The 20,883-nt window shown below is 43.2% G+C and overlaps 3 protein-coding genes across 7 annotated transcripts; 1 reads left to right on the forward strand and 2 right to left on the reverse strand.

Annotated features, from left to right (window-relative positions):
* Positions 1-203: 203 nt before the first annotated feature.
* On the reverse strand, positions 204-4,043 carry zc3hc1 (zinc finger, C3HC-type containing 1). 2 transcript variants are annotated; one of them, XM_054752757.1, is made up of 10 exons: positions 3,902-4,043; positions 3,425-3,527; positions 3,200-3,350; positions 2,846-2,929; positions 2,644-2,771; positions 2,432-2,568; positions 2,093-2,363; positions 1,765-1,953; positions 1,487-1,690; positions 204-1,230 (listed from the first exon to the last, which is right to left on the reverse strand). In XM_054752757.1, the coding sequence occupies exons 1-10, from the start codon at positions 4,033-4,035 to the stop codon at positions 1,159-1,161; spliced, it is 1,473 nt and encodes a 490-aa protein (XP_054608732.1). In that variant the 5' UTR covers positions 4,036-4,043; the 3' UTR covers positions 204-1,158. The 2 variants fall into 2 exon arrangements, with proteins under 2 accessions (XP_054608732.1, XP_054608731.1); XM_054752756.1 differs by having other exon boundaries at positions 1,487-1,707.
* Positions 4,044-4,562: 519 nt separating this feature from the next.
* Positions 4,563-10,390, forward strand: klhdc10 (kelch domain containing 10). The gene is made up of 9 exons (XM_054753733.1): positions 4,563-4,797; positions 5,341-5,535; positions 7,123-7,277; positions 7,350-7,498; positions 7,564-7,648; positions 7,710-7,776; positions 7,841-7,888; positions 7,976-8,115; positions 9,377-10,390. Exons 1-9 carry the CDS (start codon positions 4,707-4,709, stop codon positions 9,584-9,586), a joined length of 1,140 nt encoding a protein of 379 aa, XP_054609708.1. The 5' UTR covers positions 4,563-4,706; the 3' UTR covers positions 9,587-10,390.
* cax1 (cation/H+ exchanger protein 1) lies at positions 6,723-19,999 on the reverse strand. Of its 4 annotated transcripts, none has more exons than XM_054753732.1 (20): positions 19,813-19,999; positions 18,777-18,950; positions 18,576-18,706; positions 18,390-18,498; positions 17,896-18,012; positions 17,757-17,818; positions 17,503-17,691; positions 16,925-17,110; positions 16,769-16,868; positions 16,553-16,694; positions 14,930-15,113; positions 14,767-14,866; positions 13,826-13,944; positions 13,721-13,758; positions 13,411-13,646; positions 13,213-13,346; positions 12,245-12,339; positions 10,896-10,974; positions 10,716-10,824; positions 6,723-10,628 (listed from the first exon to the last, which is right to left on the reverse strand). In XM_054753732.1, exons 1-20 carry the CDS (start codon positions 19,892-19,894, stop codon positions 10,555-10,557), a joined length of 2,460 nt encoding a protein of 819 aa, XP_054609707.1. In that variant the 5' UTR covers positions 19,895-19,999; the 3' UTR covers positions 6,723-10,554. The 4 variants fall into 4 exon arrangements, with proteins under 4 accessions (XP_054609707.1, XP_054609704.1, XP_054609706.1 ...); XM_054753729.1 differs by having other exon boundaries at positions 18,576-18,715; XM_054753731.1 differs by having other exon boundaries at positions 6,723-10,824.
* Between the last annotated feature and the right edge of the window lie 884 nt (positions 20,000-20,883).

The following is a 20,883-nucleotide window of genomic DNA, read 5'->3' on the forward strand; positions in this document are numbered from 1 at the left end:
GTGTTTAATAACAAAATCTTAAAACTGGGGGAAAATTACAGGTATTCAGATTTCGCAGTGGATTTTTATTGACCCGTGGCACATTTTGACACTTTTTTTTTTTTTTTACAATTTACAAAATGTCAGTGGGAAAATGTTCTGTTGTATGTACAGCATCAAAATGTAACAATAAGAAACAGGAGCATGAGTCAAAAATGGCATGGGATGGTTTATTTGTTTTGGACATGATTAACAAGTTACATTCAGGCACATCACGATTACATTTACACCATTCAGCATGTCGGAAAAGGAGTAAGAAGAAACAAAATGATATTTCAAGAAATGTGATGACTGTGTGCAACCCTTGGCTCGCTTCTTCCCTTTTAAGGTCATGACAGTGTGAATGTCTGACAATAAGTGACATGAAAGACAGATTTTGGCTTTAAGGCCGTGAACTTAAACAGCAGGTTTCAGTTTTCAATGCTGTGACAATTTTGGGACTCTTGCTCCTGTTTCTTATTACATTTTGATGCTCGACTTAATGCAGTTAATCCACCAGTGCAAAATCTTGTAATTTTCCCCTGGTCTTAACATGCTGTATACTCTGTTTAATTTAATGTCTATTTTAATGTCTATTTTTTGAAGACATTAACAGCAAAATCACAACATTTTTAAAAAGACTATATTACATTTGAAATATTTCACAATGTTTCAGAAGAACGTTTTATTAAACAACACATGCAGGGTAGTGAAGACTACATAAGCGATGGGATGTCACGGGAAGGAAAAAAAAAAAAAAAAAAGCCAAGGCAGTCTCAAGCTAACATGTTTCAACGCTGATGGCACATGGTTCTTTTCCTGCAATAATCAGTTCACCACTCACACACACAGCACACATCTTCACACTATTCAAGGTGATATTCTAACACTGTCATCAAGATTCGACATTATGTTCAAGGTAAACTTTGCCTATCCAGTGTCAAGCCTCGTGGGCTCGTTCTCATTGTCAGGGATTTCTCGTCTTCCACACCATCGACATGGAGGATTACTGACATAGATGTGAAGCGCTTGCCTCCCAACATTTACGTGCTCGTTTGTTGTCCTCCACAGAGCGATGGCATACGTTGATTTGACTTGATACGCTTGCTCAACTGGTCATTCTAGTGGTGCAGAAACGTTCTACTTAGATGAAGCAGATACCTGCCACTGCTGGAATATAGCAAACACCCTTTTAGATTGATCAGGTGGACTCTGGGAGCAAAGACAGAAGAGAGTGATTTAGAAACGAAACTAATATTGTACTAAGGTTCCACCTACGTACTTATACACTATTCATTTGTGTATACTTATTGTTACTTTTTTGTGAACAAACTATCAGCCTGCTTCAGCCTACTCCTTTTTGAGCGTGGTGCATTGTACAAGTGAAACAATTTCAAGTGAAACAATTTCAAGTTCTCATTGTACATTTTGCCAAGAATGTTGAAAATAAACTGACCGACTGACTTACTTGTGTTGGATCGCCAGCCACTGTGTTCTTTGCGGGCACAAGGAGGTCAAGGACGGCCTTCCAGCCTTGCTGATGGGGCGCTGGCCCCGCGCTGAAAAGGGGCTTGGCCTGAGGATCCATGTTCTCCTTTCCGACCGCCAGCCAGGGGCACCAGTCCCTGTGCTGAGCCAGTGGGTCAAATGCATTCTTGTGCACGAGGTCATCCTGAAAACAGCAAGAACCTGAACTAATAAAGTATGGAGATTCCTGAGTGTTAAAACGTTAATGTTAAGACTTACAGCTGAGGAGAGGCACAGGCGTTTAGATGCCAGGGGAAGGCAGGAGGCTCCATCGGCACCGGCGCACTCCCCTTGCCCTCGGCTACGTGTTGCCGGCCTCTTGCCCCTCGTCAAGGGACTCGGGAGCTCTTCAACAGGACTTGGCGAGTCTCTGCTTCGGGCTCTCAAAGCTACGGGAATGCCTTCACCCTGTCGGAAATGTCAGATCCATAAAGTAGACTGCAGGGCACATTGGAAGGGTCATCTAGACTAGGGGTGTGTTCACACTTGTCATGTTGGGTTTGATTAAAAGCAGCAAAGTGTGAACGCAGCCTAAATTTAAGCTTGCCTGGTCAGAGCGACATGAGTCCTGGCTCCTCAGCTTCATGCGGCACGGAGTGGAAGGAGGCGTGGGCGAGGGCGGAGTCGACTGGTCCCCTTGGCCCTCCTGCATGGGAGTGGGGGCAGCCGAGTGAGGAGAGGCGGTGGAGCTTGCAGTGTTTCCCGAGGTATCACCGTCGCCTTCCACGTCCTCCATTTGATGGAAATTCCACAGGCCGACTTTGCGCATACAGTACGAGCAGGTGAGGATGGGCAGCTTCGTGGTGTGAGTGCTCGTGCTAGGAAAAGACAATGGCGATCAATACAGGCATTGTCAGCAAGGGGAGGTGTTGTAACATCAACTCACCATGCAGCCCAGCCGCAGAGAGAAACAATGCATGCAGCCACTTGGACTGCAAACGGTTCTGTGCATGTGGTTCCCTTTCGTTTTTGTTCTTCCTCTATGAGCTGCAGGATAGCACTAACAACATCCTCGGTCAAAAACTGCAACAAGCACAAGAATGAAAACATTTTAGCAACATCATCCCCTTTCTAATGGCAGTGTCTGTGCTTTGTCACCATTGATTTTAGCAGCTCAGGCTTCATGGATGGTAGCTGCTGCCCCAGCATCAATGCACTCTGATAACGCTCTATGAGAGCAGTCAAAAGTGCTGATGGCTCCCCAGCTGTCACTATCCACAACCGCTCTGAAATCATGACAATATTCCCCATCAAGAGTGGCTGAAAATTCCATGTTTGGCTAAAAGGTGAGTGCTTTTACCTGGACAAGGAAAGTCTGGCCAGGGACAAAACTTCTCATGTTTGGTCTGAAGCTGTCTGGATAGCTCCACAATGCGAGATTCATCTAAATTGAAAGGAGAAATGGGTCACTTCCGTGTGTGGCTCTTTGCTGACTAGAGGAGGGGCTTATGTTTTTCAAAGTCTAACATCACTCGTGTCAACACGCAGAGGAAGGACTTAGATTTTTTTTTCCAATGGATTTTCAAAGTCTAATGTCAGTTGGAGCGATGCACAAAGGAAGGCCTGGCAACTGGAACACGTAACCAAGTCGTGGGAGATTAACATTTTTCAAAGTCTAATGTCCGTCGCAGTGACGCACGCAAGAGGGCCTTACATTTGTCAAAGTCTAACGTCAGTTGGAGCGATGCACACAGGAATGCCTGGCAGCTGGAGCACTTGAGCATGTCGTGGGAGATGTTGATCCAGCCATAGCGGGCACACATGAGAGGGGAGAGCGCACGGGGCTTACCGGCCCATTTCAAACAGTGCAGCGCTAAGGAAAACCAGTGATTGCGCTGCAGGACCAATGTACAATGTGTGATTTGCAACAAAAGGATATCGAGTAGGACTGCACTCTGCTGAAGAAAGCCTCTTTGTTGGTTGCCTCACAAGGTGCTGGAGTGTTGCTCCTGACATCGGAGACCTTTGAATCCCCTTGACCACTACAATAAAAAAAATGCACAATGCATTTCTTGCCCACAGTTTTATTAGTCAAAGAAAAATGTGTGTGTCAACAGTTGCTACAAAGAGCAGCCCTGCTGTTTCTAATCTTAGCTTTAACAATGCATCTGTCAGCGCCCACTTGACATTTTTAACAGCATCGACAGAAGCGATAACATGATCAGTTCAACTACACAAACACTTTTATAAAATGTACAACGTATGAGAAAGCCAGTCCATATCTGAAGAAAACATGTTTCGCTTCTTGCTACTTGAATTTCATTGCTGCCCTGCTACTAGCTAATTAGCATCGATTCGGTTCTAGGACAGACAACTATGTCGCATCAAAGAGTTCTGTGTTGTTCTTCCAACTCACCCGTTGGTAGCAGTACTCGCTGACGAGACCCCCTCATTGAGAAGCTCTCGGATTTTCTCCGGAGACGTTAGAGAAGTTTTGTTTTGATTGGAGTTGCTAAGGCGATCCACACGGTTACTGCCGACCGCCGCCATGTTTAGAGTCTTCTTCTTCGCTTCTGATGGCGGGTGGCAAACAGCTTTACTGCGCACTGCCGCCACCCACCAACCCTCCACGACAACTACTGAACACGATAGTTTTTGTTTTGTACCCTTTTGGCATTCCAGATGCGTCAAAATTATTCTTATTAGTTTAATCGTTGAATATGAGCTAAGGGTAAGAAAAGCAATGGTATGGTGATGTCATGGCTTTTCTCTAATAAAGGCATATCTTATCTAACTGTTCTTAAAAAATGCTAGTCAAAGATATGATGACAGGGGCGCGCTGTTGTTAAACACTTGCTAGAGGTCCTCGATAAGACAGAAGCATTCCTTTATTTATAGAAATTCGTTGCAAAAAAAGGTTATATGTTTAAGCTTTAAAGAGACTACGGGTCACTTGTGACTGTTCATGGATCAGATTTGTTTTGAAAAACTTGGCCCCGCCCACCGTCAATGACGCAGCGTTCCAATAAGAAGTTCCCTGATTGGCCAAGGCACTCACATATACGGCGCCACACATTTTGACCAATCACTTGCGGTTAACAAAAAAAAGACAGACTGGCACGGTCATATCATTTATCGTTATGTCTGCCGAGCACTTAGGAAGCAGCTGTTTTAACGCAATGTGATGTTCTTTAAGCGGTTTGGCTCAGCACTGGGACAACATGACGGACGCCCGAGGTGCTCGCAGTCTGGACCAGTTGAATAAATTCGAGAGGCTGACAGGCAGGCCGCTGCACGGCGAGACGCTAGCAGGTAGGTCAGCAACATTAGCACAAATGCTAATCATGGCTGTTTTTTGTGTTTTTTTTTTATCAATGCTGTTACTGTTTAATAGCAAAAGAAACACTCCCCTGTTGAACGAGAAATGAACCAGTACTTTTCAGTGAGCGACTGTTACAAGCTACATTTAAGCTTGTTTGTGTTTACTTGCTAGCTTGCACACAAAGGTGTTTACATGTAACAATGTGGAGAGTGATACTTGACTTACTCAGTGTTCTTTTGTTAAGTGACAAACTTGATTTGGCTCTACACATCACTGTCAGGTTGCCTGTTGTGTCCAAGTTACAATGCACTCCTGGACACTATGACTGGTAGGAATCTTTCTTTGAGGGAAATGAGAACCAGAACAGGACAGGAGCCACGCTGCTGTTTTAAGGACTCTGCCGCATAAACATCTATATGACAGGACTGCTCTGCTGTTTTTGAGGCTCTACTGCAAAAATGCATGACATTAATAATCAATCCAAACTATTATAGTACTTTTTTGGTAAAGGCAGATGTTTATTTTGTCTCCAGGTCGTCGTACGCCCCCCGCCCGCAGTGGCCATCGCTGCGTTGCAGACAACACCAACCTCTATGTGTTTGGAGGCTACAACCCGGACTATGACAATCCACTGTTTAGGGAGCTTTGGAGGTACCACTTTGCCACTGGTCGCTGGCAGCAGATTCAAACACAGGGCTTCATGCCCAAGGAGCTGGCCTCCATGTCAGGTATAACAACATTGTAATATAGAAGTACAGTAGCACCCCCAATGGCCAAAAAACGCCAATAATGGCGTTTACCCATGAAAAACCTTACAATATGACTCTCGCAGTTAAACGCATTTTAAAATTAGTTTTAAGTATGAAAAACAACTACAAGTAGGCCTGTCACGATAATGAATAAATCAGTTAGCCCCACGATAAATAAAAACAAACTCGATCATTTTGCCGGCCTCTATATATTGACAGGTGTATGCGTGTTTGTTTTCCTCCCCACTCTCTACCAAACAGGCTGGCTGACAAGAGGATTCACTCTGTGCATATGTCTCAACACCTGTGCGCGTTGGTTGTATCCCGGAATGAACGGCATGAGTGAACCCTCCTGTCAGTCATCCAGTCTCTTTGCCCCAGTGGGTGGGGGTGGGGCCGCTGGCGAGCGCACACAGTGCCACATGTGAAGACTAAAGCGGCGTTTACACTTGCAAACATTTTGCCTTCGCATTGCCCTTCAGTTTGCCCGGGGCAATGCGTGCATTTATTTCCTGTATGTACTTATGGCACGCCTGAAAAGTGTGACGACGAGTGCATTGGCACAAACTGACTACGCTCCTGCACGACTTATTTTGTTCCAGCGCGGGTATGCATTGTCACCACCACTTCCCGCATCCGTGAAGAAGTCCCGACATCACTTGGTCCCGCTGCGTCACGTGTGACGTCACCACTACAGCTTCATGAATTTGTGTCCCTGTTCAGGAATAATACCCAATGTTCATTATTTATTGAAGTGCAGTTTTGTTTACAGAGACTTGATAATCCATTTTATTTGCTGTTCTTTTTTTTTATTTGAGTGTTTTTTTTTCTTTTTCTTTCTTTTCGGAGGTATCTTTTCTTGTTTTTGGTTGTGATTTTTATTTACGTGCAATTTTTGTTGAGACTAAAAGTTCATTTTATTTTCTTTGGGTTTTTTTGGTTTATTTTATTTAAAAGTTCTTGACATTCCAAGTAAAATGTTAAATACTCTGCAGAAATGAAAGTTTATTGCTTTTGATACGGTGTACTTACATTATGTTATTATGACTTGAATGGAAAAAATGGTCTCAAAATAATGTTGACAGTAATATCGTTTATCAGCAGTAATTTATAGGACAATTAGGCCTCATTAAGTTTTAAACATGAAAAAACAGCAAAAGGCATACAGTACGGAGTTGCACTAACTAAACAAGTCTTATCAAAGCGTCTTCCTGCTGGAAAATGTTGAGCACAGCGCCCTCTGCTGGATTCATAGCTGCAGCACTTTTTATCCTCCCCTGCAGATCAAAACCACTTTCCATTTAAAAAATAAAAATAAAAAAACCTAAATTTACAATTTAAAGCAGAGAAAAGATGTTAGGGAGGGAATGCAAAAACACTAGTCAAAGATCAGGAGGGCTCTGCTATTTTTGGAATATGCCCAAAAATAGCTCCCAAGTTTTGAAGTGCACTCTCAGGCTAACTTTCTTCATGGATGGGATTTATCTTAGCTTAGCTTAAAAACGTAATTGCAGCCTACACAGCAAACGCCCCAAAATAGACGTTCAACTCTGCTTCCTTCTGCAGCTGTTTTGCACGGCAACAATCTCCTGGTGTTCGGCGGCACGGGCATCCCCTTCGGCAAGAACAATGGTAATGACGTCCACGTGTGCAACGTCAAGTACAAGCGGTGGTCGCTGCTGAACTGCCGCGGGAAGAAGCCCAACAGAATCTATGGACAGGTATGTTAGAATCACTCACCTAGCATTTTTTTGTTTTTTGGACTAGCTAATGTAACGGCTTCCCTTGTGCAGGCGATGGTCATCATAAATGGCTTTCTCTACGTCTTTGGGGGGACGACGGGTTACATATACAGCACTGACCTGCACAGGCTGGACCTGATGAGTAGGGAGTGGAGCCACCTCAAGCCCAACAACAGCCCTGATGACCTCCCAGAGGAACGGTATGGCGTCAGGTCTTCTCTGAACACCAGATCTTGTTCTCAAACAGCCAAACATGCTTGCACAGGTACAGACATGAGATAGCACATGATGGACAGAGGATCTACATCTTGGGAGGCGGGACTTCCTGGACATCTTACCCTCTGGACAAGGTAGACGTCCAAATTGTTCTGCCGCCCCAATTGATCCTGATGTATATTTTGTATGCGTTAGATTCATGCATACAATCTGGAGACCAACTCCTGGGAGGAGATAGCAACCAAACCTCACGACAAAATAGGTTTGTATCTCATATGGACGTGTTTCACACCAGACGTGTTTTTAACCTCCTGTCATTCTAACAGGGTTTCCTGCGCCGAGGAGATGCCATAGTTGTGTGCAAATAAAAAACGGTAAGACGTTTTTTTTTTTGTTTTTTTTTTTTTAAATTCTCGCTACGACATGGCCTTAAGCCCCCTCCACTTTCACTTTCATTCAAGACGTATTTATATGCGGAGGCTACAACGGAGAGCTGATATTGTCTGACCTGTGGAAGATCAACCTGCAGACGTTCCAGTGGAGCAGACTGCCCGCCATTATGCCCGAGCCCGCCTACTTCCACTGCGCTGCTGTTACGCCGGTATGTACAACACCTATGGACTAGGGATGGGGCCATCCCATCCAGCATTGGCTAGGGATGTCCCGATCCACATTTTTTGCCTTCTGATCCAATCCGAATTTTTTTTTTTATCGTCTTGCCGATTTATTTTTTTATGGAATTGAATATGGTTATGAAAGTAGCACAGCATGACCAAAAATATCGTTTGGCTTTTGTAACAAACCTGTCATTCACGCCCCTAATCCAATAAAAGATTGAATTGGGAAAAAATGGGCACACAAAATACTTTTAGGGCAGGACTAATTTGACATGGTTATAAACCAATTTGTAGTGACTTTTTTTTTTTTTTTTTTTAAACAAACTCTCTTCAACACAATAGTAATTTGACTGTCCTAGTATAAACAACCAGCGGTTAGAGCTGCACTTCCCGTGCAAGCTCCTGGCACAGTGAGAAGGAACTACCGCTTTAGCTACAGAGCTGAATATCCAACGTCCAACTAACTTGACCACGGTACACCGCGGACATGTCTGCAGGGTGGTGTTGCGTTTTCTTCTTCTTTCGGGTGGCGGGACTCGAGTGGCAGCCAGCTTTGAGGAGCATTACTGCACCTACCACGTTGGAGTGTTGTATGGCAATTGGATCGGCCCGATCTCGTGGCGGAAGCAAATTTTATTTACCCGATCTTCAGAATACAGCCGATCCTGAAAATCGGATCCGGACATCCCTAGTATTGGCATCGGGTGCCGATACCAACATAATTAATGTGTCCGTGAGCCATGAGAAACCTTCTCGGCTTAGTGCGCAAGCCCCGCCTCATGGCGCCTGCCAGTTTCGGTTTGTCAGCTTGTCGCCAATAATATAATGTTGCACAAACAATTATTATACACCATGACTTTCTACAGCCTGTGTAATGTCTCGAATGCAAGTGTGATGTCATTATTCTTGTTAACCAGACAATAAAATACAGAGAAATGTCATATGGGAGGCGCTTGCAGTACCACTGCATCCTGAGGGGGTGGGGGCGTGCGTGAGCACTAGCTAGCAGAATGTCAATTCTAGTTGTTCAAGATATTTTTATGCTGTGCTGAATGAACAAAGTATACATTGTATGCTTCACATACAAATAAAAGGCTAAGAACACAAATGTTTTTCACTTTCTATGTTGAAAAAATAAATTGGGTCTAAGAAGTATCTGAAAACATTTAACCCAAGTGAATTCTGAAAACTCACTACCCCACCGCACATCACTGCAACGTACATACCTTTTCTTTCTGTCCGCAGACGGGCTGCATGTACATCCACGGCGGCGTGGTCAACATCCACGAGAACACGAGGACCGAATCGCTCTTCAAGATCTGGCTGGAGGTACCCAGCCTGCTGGAGCTCTGCTGGGAGAAGCTCCACCGGTCCTTTCCCCATCTGGCCGCCCTGCCCGCCCTGCAGCTGCTCAACCTGGGCCTCACGCAGGAACTCATCGAGCGCTTGAAATAAAAAGGACCACACCACCCCGACCCCTGCTCCGTGGACGCCCTTGAAGCCAAAAACTATGGGATGCCTTCTTATTTTTTTTGGCTTTTCATCGTGATCACTTTGCCAAATCGAAAGAGAGAGACTTCTAACTTCTAACTTTTTTTTTTTTTTTAAAACAACAAAATAGGAATATTTTACCGACTGGGGCATGTGTATTTATTATTGAAAAGGACTCATCCAGTTTGCAAACTCTTGTCTTATCGCTTATATTTGTCAGTAATTAGCTTTTAGAATGGCAGACACGGACTACTACAAGTACTTCTTTACTTTAACTGACAGATGATGACAACACAGCAGAATGTTGCTCCCTCACAGGTAAATTATTATTTGTGCATAAAGAGAAGGCAGCATTTCTTTAAAAAAAAAAAAAAATCAAAAAAACAATCACTGTGAATTTGGTGCTCTTTACAGCTCATTTTTAAATGTTTAGTAGCCTGTAGCACACACACAAACTGCAGTGCCTTTAATGAATAATAATAATAAGTAGTTTCTTCAATGGGGTTGCAGCAAAAGTAAGAATAGGCCACTTCTACTCTCTTCTACTATCAAAGATGTTTTAAAAAAGGTTTCGCTTCCAATAAAATGCTTGAAATGACAACAGTGCAATGTGCTAATGATATTTTTGTGTGCCTGCATGGATTTACTTTTGCCGCTTTTAGTTTTATTTCTGCCAAAAAAAACATTTTTTTAAACCGCTGAGAAACGACGTACATGTGTGACTATTGTGTTGAGACTCAATAAATAAAGTGTTGGGTGTTCACCTCAGTTCTAAATTGATGCATTTATTGAGCACATTTGACAGTACATCCGAACCGGCAATAAATAGCAAAAATCTACATTTAAATGCGACAACATCAATATGTAAATTTACAGCGTCTGTGCAGCTCACAATTGTTTTATTTATTTTTTTGTGTGTCTTTTTAGCAGATTTAACAAGAGCGTGGCGAAGGGGCAAAGAAATAAACAGCCAAAAGGATGAGGTAGACCACCACCAGAGCAGTGCCTATTCAAAAAATGCACCAAAATAAGCATTTATATAAACATTCCTGCACAAAAGATACAGTATGTGGAAAAACACACACACGCTTACCCTGAAAGTAGTCACACTTTCCATCCATGAAGATGTAGTTGACCAGGATGACACTGAAGATGCTTGCCCAGAGATGGATGTCGCTGAAGAGCAGCACGAATCCCACGTCCTGCCCACAGAAAACCTCTTCAGGAGCCACCACAGCACATGCTTGCATTGGCGTACCTCATGACCACTCACATAGAAGGCATTGAAGAGGATGAGCAGAGGGATTTGAATCATGCACACCTGCACCGCAATACAACTTCCGACTTCCAGACTGGGGGTGGGGGAGGAGACAGAAAATCAGAAAATGCACAATTTATAAACCAGATAGGTCCTGCGCTGGAGTTCTCCTGAGTGACAAAAGCAAGATAAATCTCAAATCTTGGTCAGCAAACCGTTGGAAAGTTTGGAAAGAAGTAGACTACAGTGGAAAAGAAGACTGGAGACCGTAGTTACACCGCAAGCCCATTAGGGGGAGGCAAAGACCAGGAGATGACTTCAAAAGGGGGAAGCATGTGGATAGGCCCAAACGCAACGTGTTTGCTGTGCCTTGAAGTTTGCTGGAGTCATTGCGCAAAGGAACACTGGATTTGAGAGGCTGCTTTTCAAACAGGATGTTGGACAGTTATTGACCATATATGGAAAAAGGACATTCTCAGCTCCTCAGTGCGGCTAAAGCTGTTTTGGTGGAACTAAAGTCTCCTCTTCTAGATACACTAAAAATAAATATTTTATATCAGTGGTGTCCAAAGTTTGGCCTGGGGGCCATTTGCGGCCTGTGGCTGTTTTTGAAAAACATATTTTACTATTAATGATTTTTTTTTTTTTAGAAAATAAAAAGAAAAAATCAGCAGTAATTTCACAAGAATAAAGTCAAAATATTATGAAAAAAAAGTTGTAATCTCACGAGAAATATTACAAATTTTACAAGAATAAATGCAATAAAGTCATAATTACGAGAACAAATTATACAAGAAGAAAGTAGAAATAGTTGGGGGGGGAAAAAAAACAGCTGTAATTTTATGAGAATATAGTCAAACTATAAAAAGTTGTATCCTAACGAGGGGAAAAATGTGCAAATATGAGAATTGACAGGTAACATTAGGAGGAAAAATTATGTCATTTTAGTAGAATTGAAATATTAAAAAATTGTATTTTTCAAAAAGTCGTAATAAGAGAAACATTATGTTAGGGAAAAGTTATAGTATGGGAGTAAAGTCAAATATGGGAATAAAATCATCATGAAAATGTATGATTATTTAAGAAGAAAGCTGAAATATTTGGAAAATTGTAAAAATGAGACTAATAACAGGCTTTTCCACCAGTGTCCCAAAGCTGAGGTGCAGTTTTTTCTTGGAATATGTTCAACTTGTTAGCAGATCTCCACGTGTTGCTTTACAAAACACCATCGTGGCAAAGGTGCGTCCTTTCGTTTTTCACTATGTGGCCCTCTGTGGATAAAGTTTGCACACCCCTGGTATAAATTAACTTCAGTGACAACGTCCCATGAGAATGCCCCCCCCCGCCGGGGGAAACAGGGTTACCTCAAGCTGATGTTATTCTGCAACGCAAACTGGATCCCGTTGACGATCTCAGGCAGCTCGGGCACCATCGCCAACACGGTCACACCAATAAAATACTGACGGAAAAGCAGAGACATTAAAATCTCATTTTTCAATTTCAAATATCATTTATAATAGCATTTATAATGCTATTTGGAAATAGCAGAAGGGAGATGTACGAGCAAATACAAATTAATGGAGCGGATATTGAAAAAGTAGAAGAATATAAATTCCTTGGGGTTATAATAGATGAAAAAATGAGTTGGAAATCTCGTATTAAAAATATACAACAAAAGGCGGCGAGAAATATCTCTATGTTGAGTAAAGCAAAATATGTTCTTGACCGAAAATCACTCCACACTCTGTACTGTTCCTTAGTATTAGCATATCTAACGTATTGTGTGGAGATATGGGGAAATAATTACAAAAGCAATCTTCACTCACTCACTGTACTGCAAAAAAGATGGTGAGGATCATTCATAATGCCAAGTATAGACAACATACAAACCCTTTATTTTTAATATCACACATATTAAAATTTGCAGATTTAGTAAACTTTCAAACCGCTAGAATAATGCATAAAGTTAATAACAACTCGTTACCAAAAAACCTCAAACAGTATTTCTCAGAGAGGAGAAATATGATCTTAGAGGAAAATTAAACCTAAAATATTTATACGCCAGAACTACGCTGAAAAGCCACAGCATTTCCGTGTGTGGAATTAAACTATGGAACGGATTGAGTAAGGAACTCAAACAAAGTACAGAGATGAGCAAATGTAGAATGGATGGGGGGTAGGATTAAATAAGCTTTGCTTCTTCCTACTCCTTTTGGACATGTGGAAGTGTGAAAGGATGATTCATGAGATGTATTCCATTGGAACCTTCATGTTCAAATAAACTAAACCAAACCAAACCAAACCAAGTTGCTTAAAAAAGTTTTAAAAAAACCTGTGATATGGAGGAGTGGGTCAGCATGGGCGCGATGTTCTCCGTGCTGAGGTCAGCACAGCACGCCATCAGCACCGTGGCGACGATGAGCACAGCCAGCGCCCTCCATCGGGACCAGTGGACCACATGATGACCTGCAGGATGCGCAACTTCAACCTCGCTAACGTCGTAGGGTGACTTTTTGTGGCCTCAACACACCTGCAGCAACGTGGCTGGTGGTGGCGACAATGCTGGCATTAATGCACGAATTGGCGGCAAGGAGAGGGCCGGCGGCGCCGCCCTCGCCAGCGGCACCTATGTACTGAGTGTTGGGGTGGGCCCCTTGGCCGTCGCTGATGTGGATGTCGTAGATGTGCGAGTGCGTCTTCAGCGCGAACACCAGGCCGATCAGGTAGGCGGCAGGCAGCAGTACAGAGATGGTGTACACCAGAGGCCTGGGGGCACACGCACGCCATCATGTCCAACAACACTTCCTTGGAAAAATACTTCAAAAGGCACGTGGACTTACTCAATGTGGGACATAATCAACTGTGGGTCACTTTTACTCTGCAACGAAGACAAAAAGTGAGTCAATCCAAGGCAACGTTGGTGCTCGGAACATTGGACCCCCCACCGTGTCGTAGTGGCAGTCCCTGCACACAAAGGACACGCTGGCGTTCCCGGGAATGTTGGAGCAGCTCTCGCACACCATGTTGCCAAAGGTCTTGGAGAAGAGGGTGGGAGCAAACACACCTAGAATGAAAAAAAACAAATAAATAGTTTGTCCAATTTGGGAACATGGCTGGACACAAGGCAGTGCCCGCCACAAGTAAATGGGTTTGATCGTACAACGCACCTGGTCTGCCAGACAGTACGAATACACGGCAGGATGTTCACATTTGGACCTACAATGCGTAACCTTCTGCACACTCACTTCCTCATTGCTGTCCAGTGTGTTTTTACATGTAAAAATCCATGCCACTTTGTGGCCCTTTTTTTATGGCTTAAAACTGCTTAAAAAGTCACCTCTTTCATTGTGCGCTTGCGCCATCACCTCTTTTTGCCTCTCATGCAGAAAAACATAAAAGACGTAAAACTACAAATACAAGGCAGATGAAGGGTGAATGTAGTATTCTGCATTGGCCTCTAGGTGTCAGTGTTCGATGAGACAAGCACCAGACACCGTTAAAACATAACTCAACCTGAGATGAATTGAGATCCATCAGTGTGGAAAAGGTTATAAAGCAATTTCTAAAGCTTTGGGACTCCAGCCAACCACAGTGAGAGCCATTATCCATAAATGGCGAAAACATGGAACAGTGGTGAACCAAACTGACCCCAAGAGCACAGCGATGACTCATCTGAGAGGTCACAAAAGACCCCACAACAACATCCAAAGAACTGTAGGCCTCACTTGCCTCAGTTAAGGTCAGTGTTCATGACTCCACCGTAAGAAAGAAACTGGGCAACGATGGCCTGCATGGCAGAGTTCCAAGACCAAGACCACCACTGCCAGAAGAGTGGCTGGTGAGTATCCTGTAGTAGCGCCAATCCTACAGTAGCGAGTGTACATACCTCCTATGGATATGAAGAGCAAGGCGGAGCTCACACCAGCTGATCGGCTGTTAAATCGCTGCTCCCGGTGTTTAATCCCACCAATGATCATGCAAATGCCCTGTGGCGAGTGGACAAAAAGGTCACGTGATGCACTGATGATCACGAGCGTCCGTCCACTCACGGGGATGAAGAGGATGCACCCCAGCAGGGTGCCAGTCAGGGCGGCCTTGACGATCTCCTCGTAGCACCTGGAGGCGGCGCGCTGGCCCTGCAGCAGCGCCGTGATGTAGAAGGTCATCTCCGTGATGGAGCCGAAGGTGGCGTTGACCACCGCGCCCACCGCAAAGTTACTCTGCGCCGAGATGCTGCAACAACACACACAGTCATACACTTTATTTCACAGGCCACCATTAAAAATACACACCTTTACTCTATTACTTTACTTGTAATAGCTAGCCAAGTAATCACACTTTTTAGTCCTCTTGCTGTAAATAGTAGCAAACTAGAACAGCATGGGAGTAGACAACCATAATGTACATCACAGGACATCCTCAAGACAATTTTTCACCTGTATAGTCACAACTACTGGAATTAAATAAAGAAATATATTTATTTACTTATTTATTAGGGGGGTCAGGAGACGAGACAATACACAAGATTGGCTCAACAAGAATGAGACAAAACAAGATATTAACTTTACTTCTTAGAAAAGTACAACGAAAAACTATAAAATCGATGTATTGTAATCTACTAATACAATTTCTACAACGTCACACTCTTCTGCACTCCGTGTATGCTAGCGGCCCCACCCACCCACCCACCTTCCTGCCTGTTTGAAGGCGGGGAGACGAGGAAAACACGCATGGCGATGGCAATATATTGAGGCAGGCAAAATTCTCAACTCAAAGAATTCATTTATTGTATTAATTCATTCATTTATTATGTCTCAGGCCTGGTGCCCACGAGACAACGCACACACACACACACACACACACACAATTATCCCTTTTGCACGTCTTAATCTTACTTTTACATTATTTATTTCCTAAGTGTCAGTGTGGATGTATACATACATGCATACACATATACTGTATATATACACACACACACACACACACACACACACACACACACACACGTCTAAGAAAAATACAAGCCAGTCAAAATACAGTTCTACTTCAAATTGCAACAAAAATAACACCCAATTGTTGATAAACTGAAAGATCTTTAACGTTGAATTAAAAGTTTATTATTTCTGTTCCTTAGTCTAACTTTTTTTTTTAGGCACTCAAAAAAAATCTCTATTGCTAAATAGATTTGACATCAAATTACTCATTGAACTGAATTATTTTAGAATTCAATAATTACATAATAATAACAAAATAAATATCTTAAAATCGAATGTAAAGCAGAGTTAGTTACAAAAATTTGACACAAAAAACTAAGTACTAATTATTATTAAATCATTCACATTATTCTATACATAGTCCTTTTTAAAGATTGTTTTTTTTTTAATGTCATTGTTACCTTGGTGCTGTCAATACAAAAAAAAAGTGTAAAAAATAAAACAAAAAAGAGCTAAATGAATAAACAGAATAGGTGAAATATTGTGGAAGTAATTCCAGGGAAGATTTAGTTTAAAATGCGCATTACTGCCCCCTGTAGGTCCACACACTCAACTGTTTGGTGTTTTAGCTTACATGAATACTGTATGTTACAAAAACTGTCATAACTTTGTCAAAATTGAAGATTAGTAAGCAATTTGTGTCCGGTGTTTCCGTAGAACTGTGCGATCTTGCAGTACCTGGCGATGCCCATGCCGATGTAGTAGGACAGAGGAATGATGGAGGTGATGGCGGTGGCAAACTTTGTCTCTGAACTGAAGTACTTGTGGCTCTTGTCAGCGTAGCCAAAGATCAAAGTGATTATCACCAAGGGGAGAAGATCTGTGAGGAAGCAAGGATGTAAGGAAATGAACAAAAAGGGTGAAGTGCTCCGCTAAGGGTACTGGGAAGGATGCTGAGGGCGAAGATGTTGATGCCCTGCACGGTGTATTTGTAGTAGTACACGTTGACGGCGCGGTAGCAGCACAGGACCACTCTGGCCTCGCATCGAAGAGTCTGCAAAACAACACACCTTCAAGTTCTACAGATGGTTCTCAAAAGATCCCGGGTACCTTTTCCAGGGTGTGGATGTGTACGTCCTCGGGCGCCATGAGGAGGACGACGGCCAGCGTGCGAGCGTTCATCTTGGAGACGGGGATGGTGAAGACCAGCAGCCAGGAAAGGACGCAGGCCACGGCGTGGACCACCACCAGGACAGGGTAGCCCAGGAGGAGCCAGATGTAGGTGCTTACACGACACTGCAGCAAAACAGCCAAAAATGTCACGTGTGCTTGTAGACCGCTACAATGTCCGCCACCGGGCATCATCTGGCATGTTTTTTCCGTGGTCATCTATAAACACGGTTTCATTAAAAATAAAGCAAATACATTTCTCATCATTTTGTTTTTTTTTACTTTTAAAAATTAGTTTTTTTTTTATGTATTTTATTATAATAAAATGTTTTTATTTGTTTATACTCTCAAAATTGTCAACATTTTTTGAAAGCTTTTGAGTATTTTAAACTGAGAGTAGCCAAACAGTCAAACCACCACAACGTACACCACTGGGCATCATCTGGCACTGAAACATGATGTTTTCTGCACACGCAAAAAAGTGCAATTTCAGCAATTTCAGGTAAATATGTCCTCACCCAGTGTTTAGAGCTGCTCCTAACTGGTAGTTCCGGCACGGGCATCTCAATCGGCAAAGGGGAGGACATCAGAAGAGGCCCCGAGTCCTTTTCCCCAAGCGTGTCTCTGCTGTCCTCAGAGTCCCTCTCTTCGGGAATGACCTCACATCTCGGCGGCTTCATTGTGGGTTGTCTTGACAAGTCCCCAGCCTTAAAAACAACACATAACAGGTGTTCTAAAGATAGCCAGCCAGATAACAAGGTGAGCATCTTACCTTCTCCACTGACTTTCCAAAGGGCCAAATGAAGTACCAGGCCAGCTTTAAACACAGTTTTCCTTCAAAAAGACACAATTTAGAGACAGAATTAAAGCTCTGAAAGCACACAAAATGGTGCAGAGTGGACAATACGCACCGTAGGGGGCGCCAATGATGGTTAGAAACATGACAGGACAGACGAGGACGTAGGTCAAAGACATCCACCATCCGAATAAAAGCACGTAAACGATGTTCCCGAAAGACAGTGCGGAGCCTGCAACATGAGAAGTTTTACGTGTTTTTAACTCATAAATCTCTCAATAAACGTCTTACCCTGTCAGTTTTTATTCCTGTACTTATCATTTATGATCTTTTTATTATTTAATGAAGGTGTATCTGCTGTGCGCATTTGTTCCAACACCATGTTTGTCCATATTTTCCACGGCCTGCTTCTTCCTACTTTGGACTTGTGCCAGTGTGAAATAAGCCACTACCATAACCAAATAAGGCAGCCAATATATTAAGAACATCTCCAAGAGTAATGGAGAGAAGTTGTACACTGCTACTAACAACCACCACCAGAGGGGGCCATGTCATGTGTAAATCAGGCACATTTTCCAATATAGTTTTGTTTTGGGTATCATTACTGACCGCCTTGGGGCTTAATGATGCTCAGGTCCGAGTAGAGCTCTCTGACAACGTCTGAACGGTCTTCAATGGGTCTCTCCGTCACGTTGCCTATCCATTTCCGGAAGCCAAACTACAAAAAAGGCCTATTGGGGTTAAAGAGGTACGGTAGGTGCATCTCCAAGTCCAAGTGAGACGTGAATAAGTGACCTTGTAGTTGTTGGCCTCCCTGTGGGCTTCCACCTCGTTGTCAGCCCTGATGGTGGTCTTGGAGGTGCTGTCATGCCAGCCTTCTTCCCCGTAGCGTGATGGAGTGGAGCGGGCGGAGTTACGATGGCCTCCTGTGCACGCTTGTACACAAAGAAAGCCAATGAGAAAGTCCACATTTCAACATCCGCAGTCATTTGTCACCTCTGTGCACGGCCAGGAAGCACTTGGGCGTGTAGTGGCACGGGTGGTGGGAGGACGCGTCCGGGGAGGGGGTCTCTGCAGGGGTGACGGCGATGTCGGGATGCTGAAGCCCCATGCAGAGGCGCTCCGTTTGGGACGGTTGCCGTGGAAACTGGGGATTCAGCTCAGGATCATCTGGACATGACATGACAAAAAAAAATATCATATTAGAGCCTTTCTGCTCAACTGGAGGCCCTCGGGACAAAACAGCAGAGTGCTCCTGCCACATAAAGGATCTTTGACTAGCAGAAAGTCCTAAAAAAAACAGTGTCAAATAGAGGATCTATGACTATCATTTCTGCAGGAGGTCCTTAAAAACAGGAGAGAGCTTTTGTCAAATAGAAGATCTTTGACTAGTTTTTCTGCAGGAAGTCCTGAAAACAGCGGCGCGCTCCTGTTATGGAGGATCTTTGACTCGCATTTTTGTAGTGGCAGGTCCTAAATACAGCAGATCACTTCTGCCGTTTTCAGGACCTTTGACTAGCTTTGCTGCTGTAAATCCTCAAAAACAGCAGAGTGGTCCCGCTATACAGTATAGAAGATCTGTGACTAGCAGATCGCGCTCCTGTCACAGAGAGAATCTCTGACAAGCATTTGTAAGCACCCCTGCAAAGACAGACTTATATGTGTGACTAACCACAAACTCCTGAGAGTCATGCGTGATAGCGCACGCACGCACACACACGCACACGCACACGCGCACACGCGCACACACACACACACACACACACACACACACACAAGGGATGACATTATCAACGCATTGTTGCAGCATTGGCCGCTTCTAGAACCGTCATGTTTGGACACTTATTAAAGCTGCTATTTTGGACTGAGAAGACAAACTTGGAAGATCCTGTCCAGGTTGTGCCACACAGGTGAGCTTGATTGCACACGAGCACTAACAGTGCAGCGACGTGTGCGCAGGAAAACACAGCAAATAAAGTTAGCATTCATTTTGGCCCACAAACAAAACAACGAGTCACCGGTGTGCTCTCACCTGTGGAGTCCACGGTGGATCTCCTCCTGAGGTTCTCCCCCGGGTCTCCCCCAGGAACCAGCGTGGACTTTCTGTGGTTCATGTCCACTTTTACCCGGGGGTCATCCGTCCTTCTTCGGTAAGTTGGCTCGTTGGCGGTGGCGGTGGTGCCTCCTTGACCACAACACGACGCCACAACAGAACAGAAAAAATGGACAGAAAGAAGAGGAGGAGCAAGAAAAGGAGGAGGGATTTAATGATCTGACAAAAAATATCGTATAAGATTAAAAATAAATATTTATAAATCTTAAAATACTGCCTGATTGGGTTTGACTCCAAATATTTCATCCCAAAAATTACTTAAATAAAAATAAAAAATAAATAAAAGTGTAGCAACCCAAAATACAGTTGAATTAAAACATGTTTGTAATTCATAAGGAGAGAAACTAGGAAGTAAAGAAGTTTACATGACAAAAAATACTTTAAAAAATCCTCCGCTTAGTGTCATGTGAAGGTTTTTGTTGAGTTTGTCGCCCCCTAATGGATGAGTCAATAAATACTGTATGTGCTCGTGCGAATCAGTTAATATAACAGATAGGGCGCCTGAAAATAGCATAAAGTTCAGAATATTAGCTAAAAATATAACACATGTAAATTTAGAAATATTAAATTAATAAAGTGCATCATTATAATAAAAAATAAATATATTTTAAGAAGAAATTAGAAAGTAAAATAGTTTAAACCATGCCTCAATAGCAGACAAAAATTAATAGCCTTGCTTTTGTCGCTCCCATGTGGACGAATCAATAAATCCTGAATGAAAAGTCTGTCCGAATGAGCAAATCGCTGTAGTATACAGCACAACTGCTAATGCACACATCGAATTAGCACAAAGGTAAAAAACTAAAAAACATATACCAATGAAATATTGGCCAATTTTAACGTATCAGCTAACTGTTCCTATTTATTTGCCTGAATGCAATTAAAAACAATAACACGTCACCAGACAGTGGGGGCTAAAATTTATTTACATGTAAAAACAAACAGCACAATAATACATGCGTCATTTGTCCCAACCCCCCCCCCCCCCCC

Source organism: Dunckerocampus dactyliophorus, chromosome 15 (genome assembly GCF_027744805.1).
Source record: "Dunckerocampus dactyliophorus isolate RoL2022-P2 chromosome 15, RoL_Ddac_1.1, whole genome shotgun sequence".
Classification (NCBI taxonomy): Eukaryota; Metazoa; Chordata; class Actinopteri; order Syngnathiformes; family Syngnathidae; genus Dunckerocampus; species Dunckerocampus dactyliophorus.

What these genes read in the sequence shown, in the direction of transcription:
- zc3hc1 (XM_054752756.1), bottom strand. Translation starts at nt 4,035, where the DNA reads ATGGCGGCGGTCGGCAGTAACCGTGTGGATCGCCTTAGCAACTCCAAT. An exon ending in GCCAGACTTTCCTTGTCCAG is followed by an intron (nt 2,772 to 2,845) that starts GTAAAAGCACTC and finishes TCATGATTTCAG; the next exon opens with AGCGGTTGTGGATAGTGACA. An exon ending in GCCTGTGCCTCTCCTCAGCT is followed by an intron (nt 1,708 to 1,764) that starts GTAAGTCTTAAC and finishes TTATTAGTTCAG; the next exon opens with GTTCTTGCTGTTTTCAGGAT.
- klhdc10 (XM_054753733.1), top strand. Translation starts at nt 4,707, where the DNA reads ATGACGGACGCCCGAGGTGCTCGCAGTCTGGACCAGTTGAATAAATTC. An exon ending in GGAGCTGGCCTCCATGTCAG is followed by an intron (nt 5,536 to 7,122) that starts GTATAACAACAT and finishes TTCCTTCTGCAG; the next exon opens with CTGTTTTGCACGGCAACAAT. An exon ending in CAAACCTCACGACAAAATAG is followed by an intron (nt 7,777 to 7,840) that starts GTTTGTATCTCA and finishes TCATTCTAACAG; the next exon opens with GGTTTCCTGCGCCGAGGAGA.
- cax1 (XM_054753728.1), bottom strand. Translation starts at nt 19,894, where the DNA reads ATGAACCACAGAAAGTCCACGCTGGTTCCTGGGGGAGACCCGGGGGAG. An exon ending in CATCAACATCTTCGCCCTCA is followed by an intron (nt 16,695 to 16,768) that starts GCATCCTTCCCA and finishes GCTTCCTCACAG; the next exon opens with ATCTTCTCCCCTTGGTGATA. An exon ending in CACCAGCCACGTTGCTGCAG is followed by an intron (nt 13,347 to 13,410) that starts GTGTGTTGAGGC and finishes CGCATCCTGCAG; the next exon opens with GTCATCATGTGGTCCACTGG.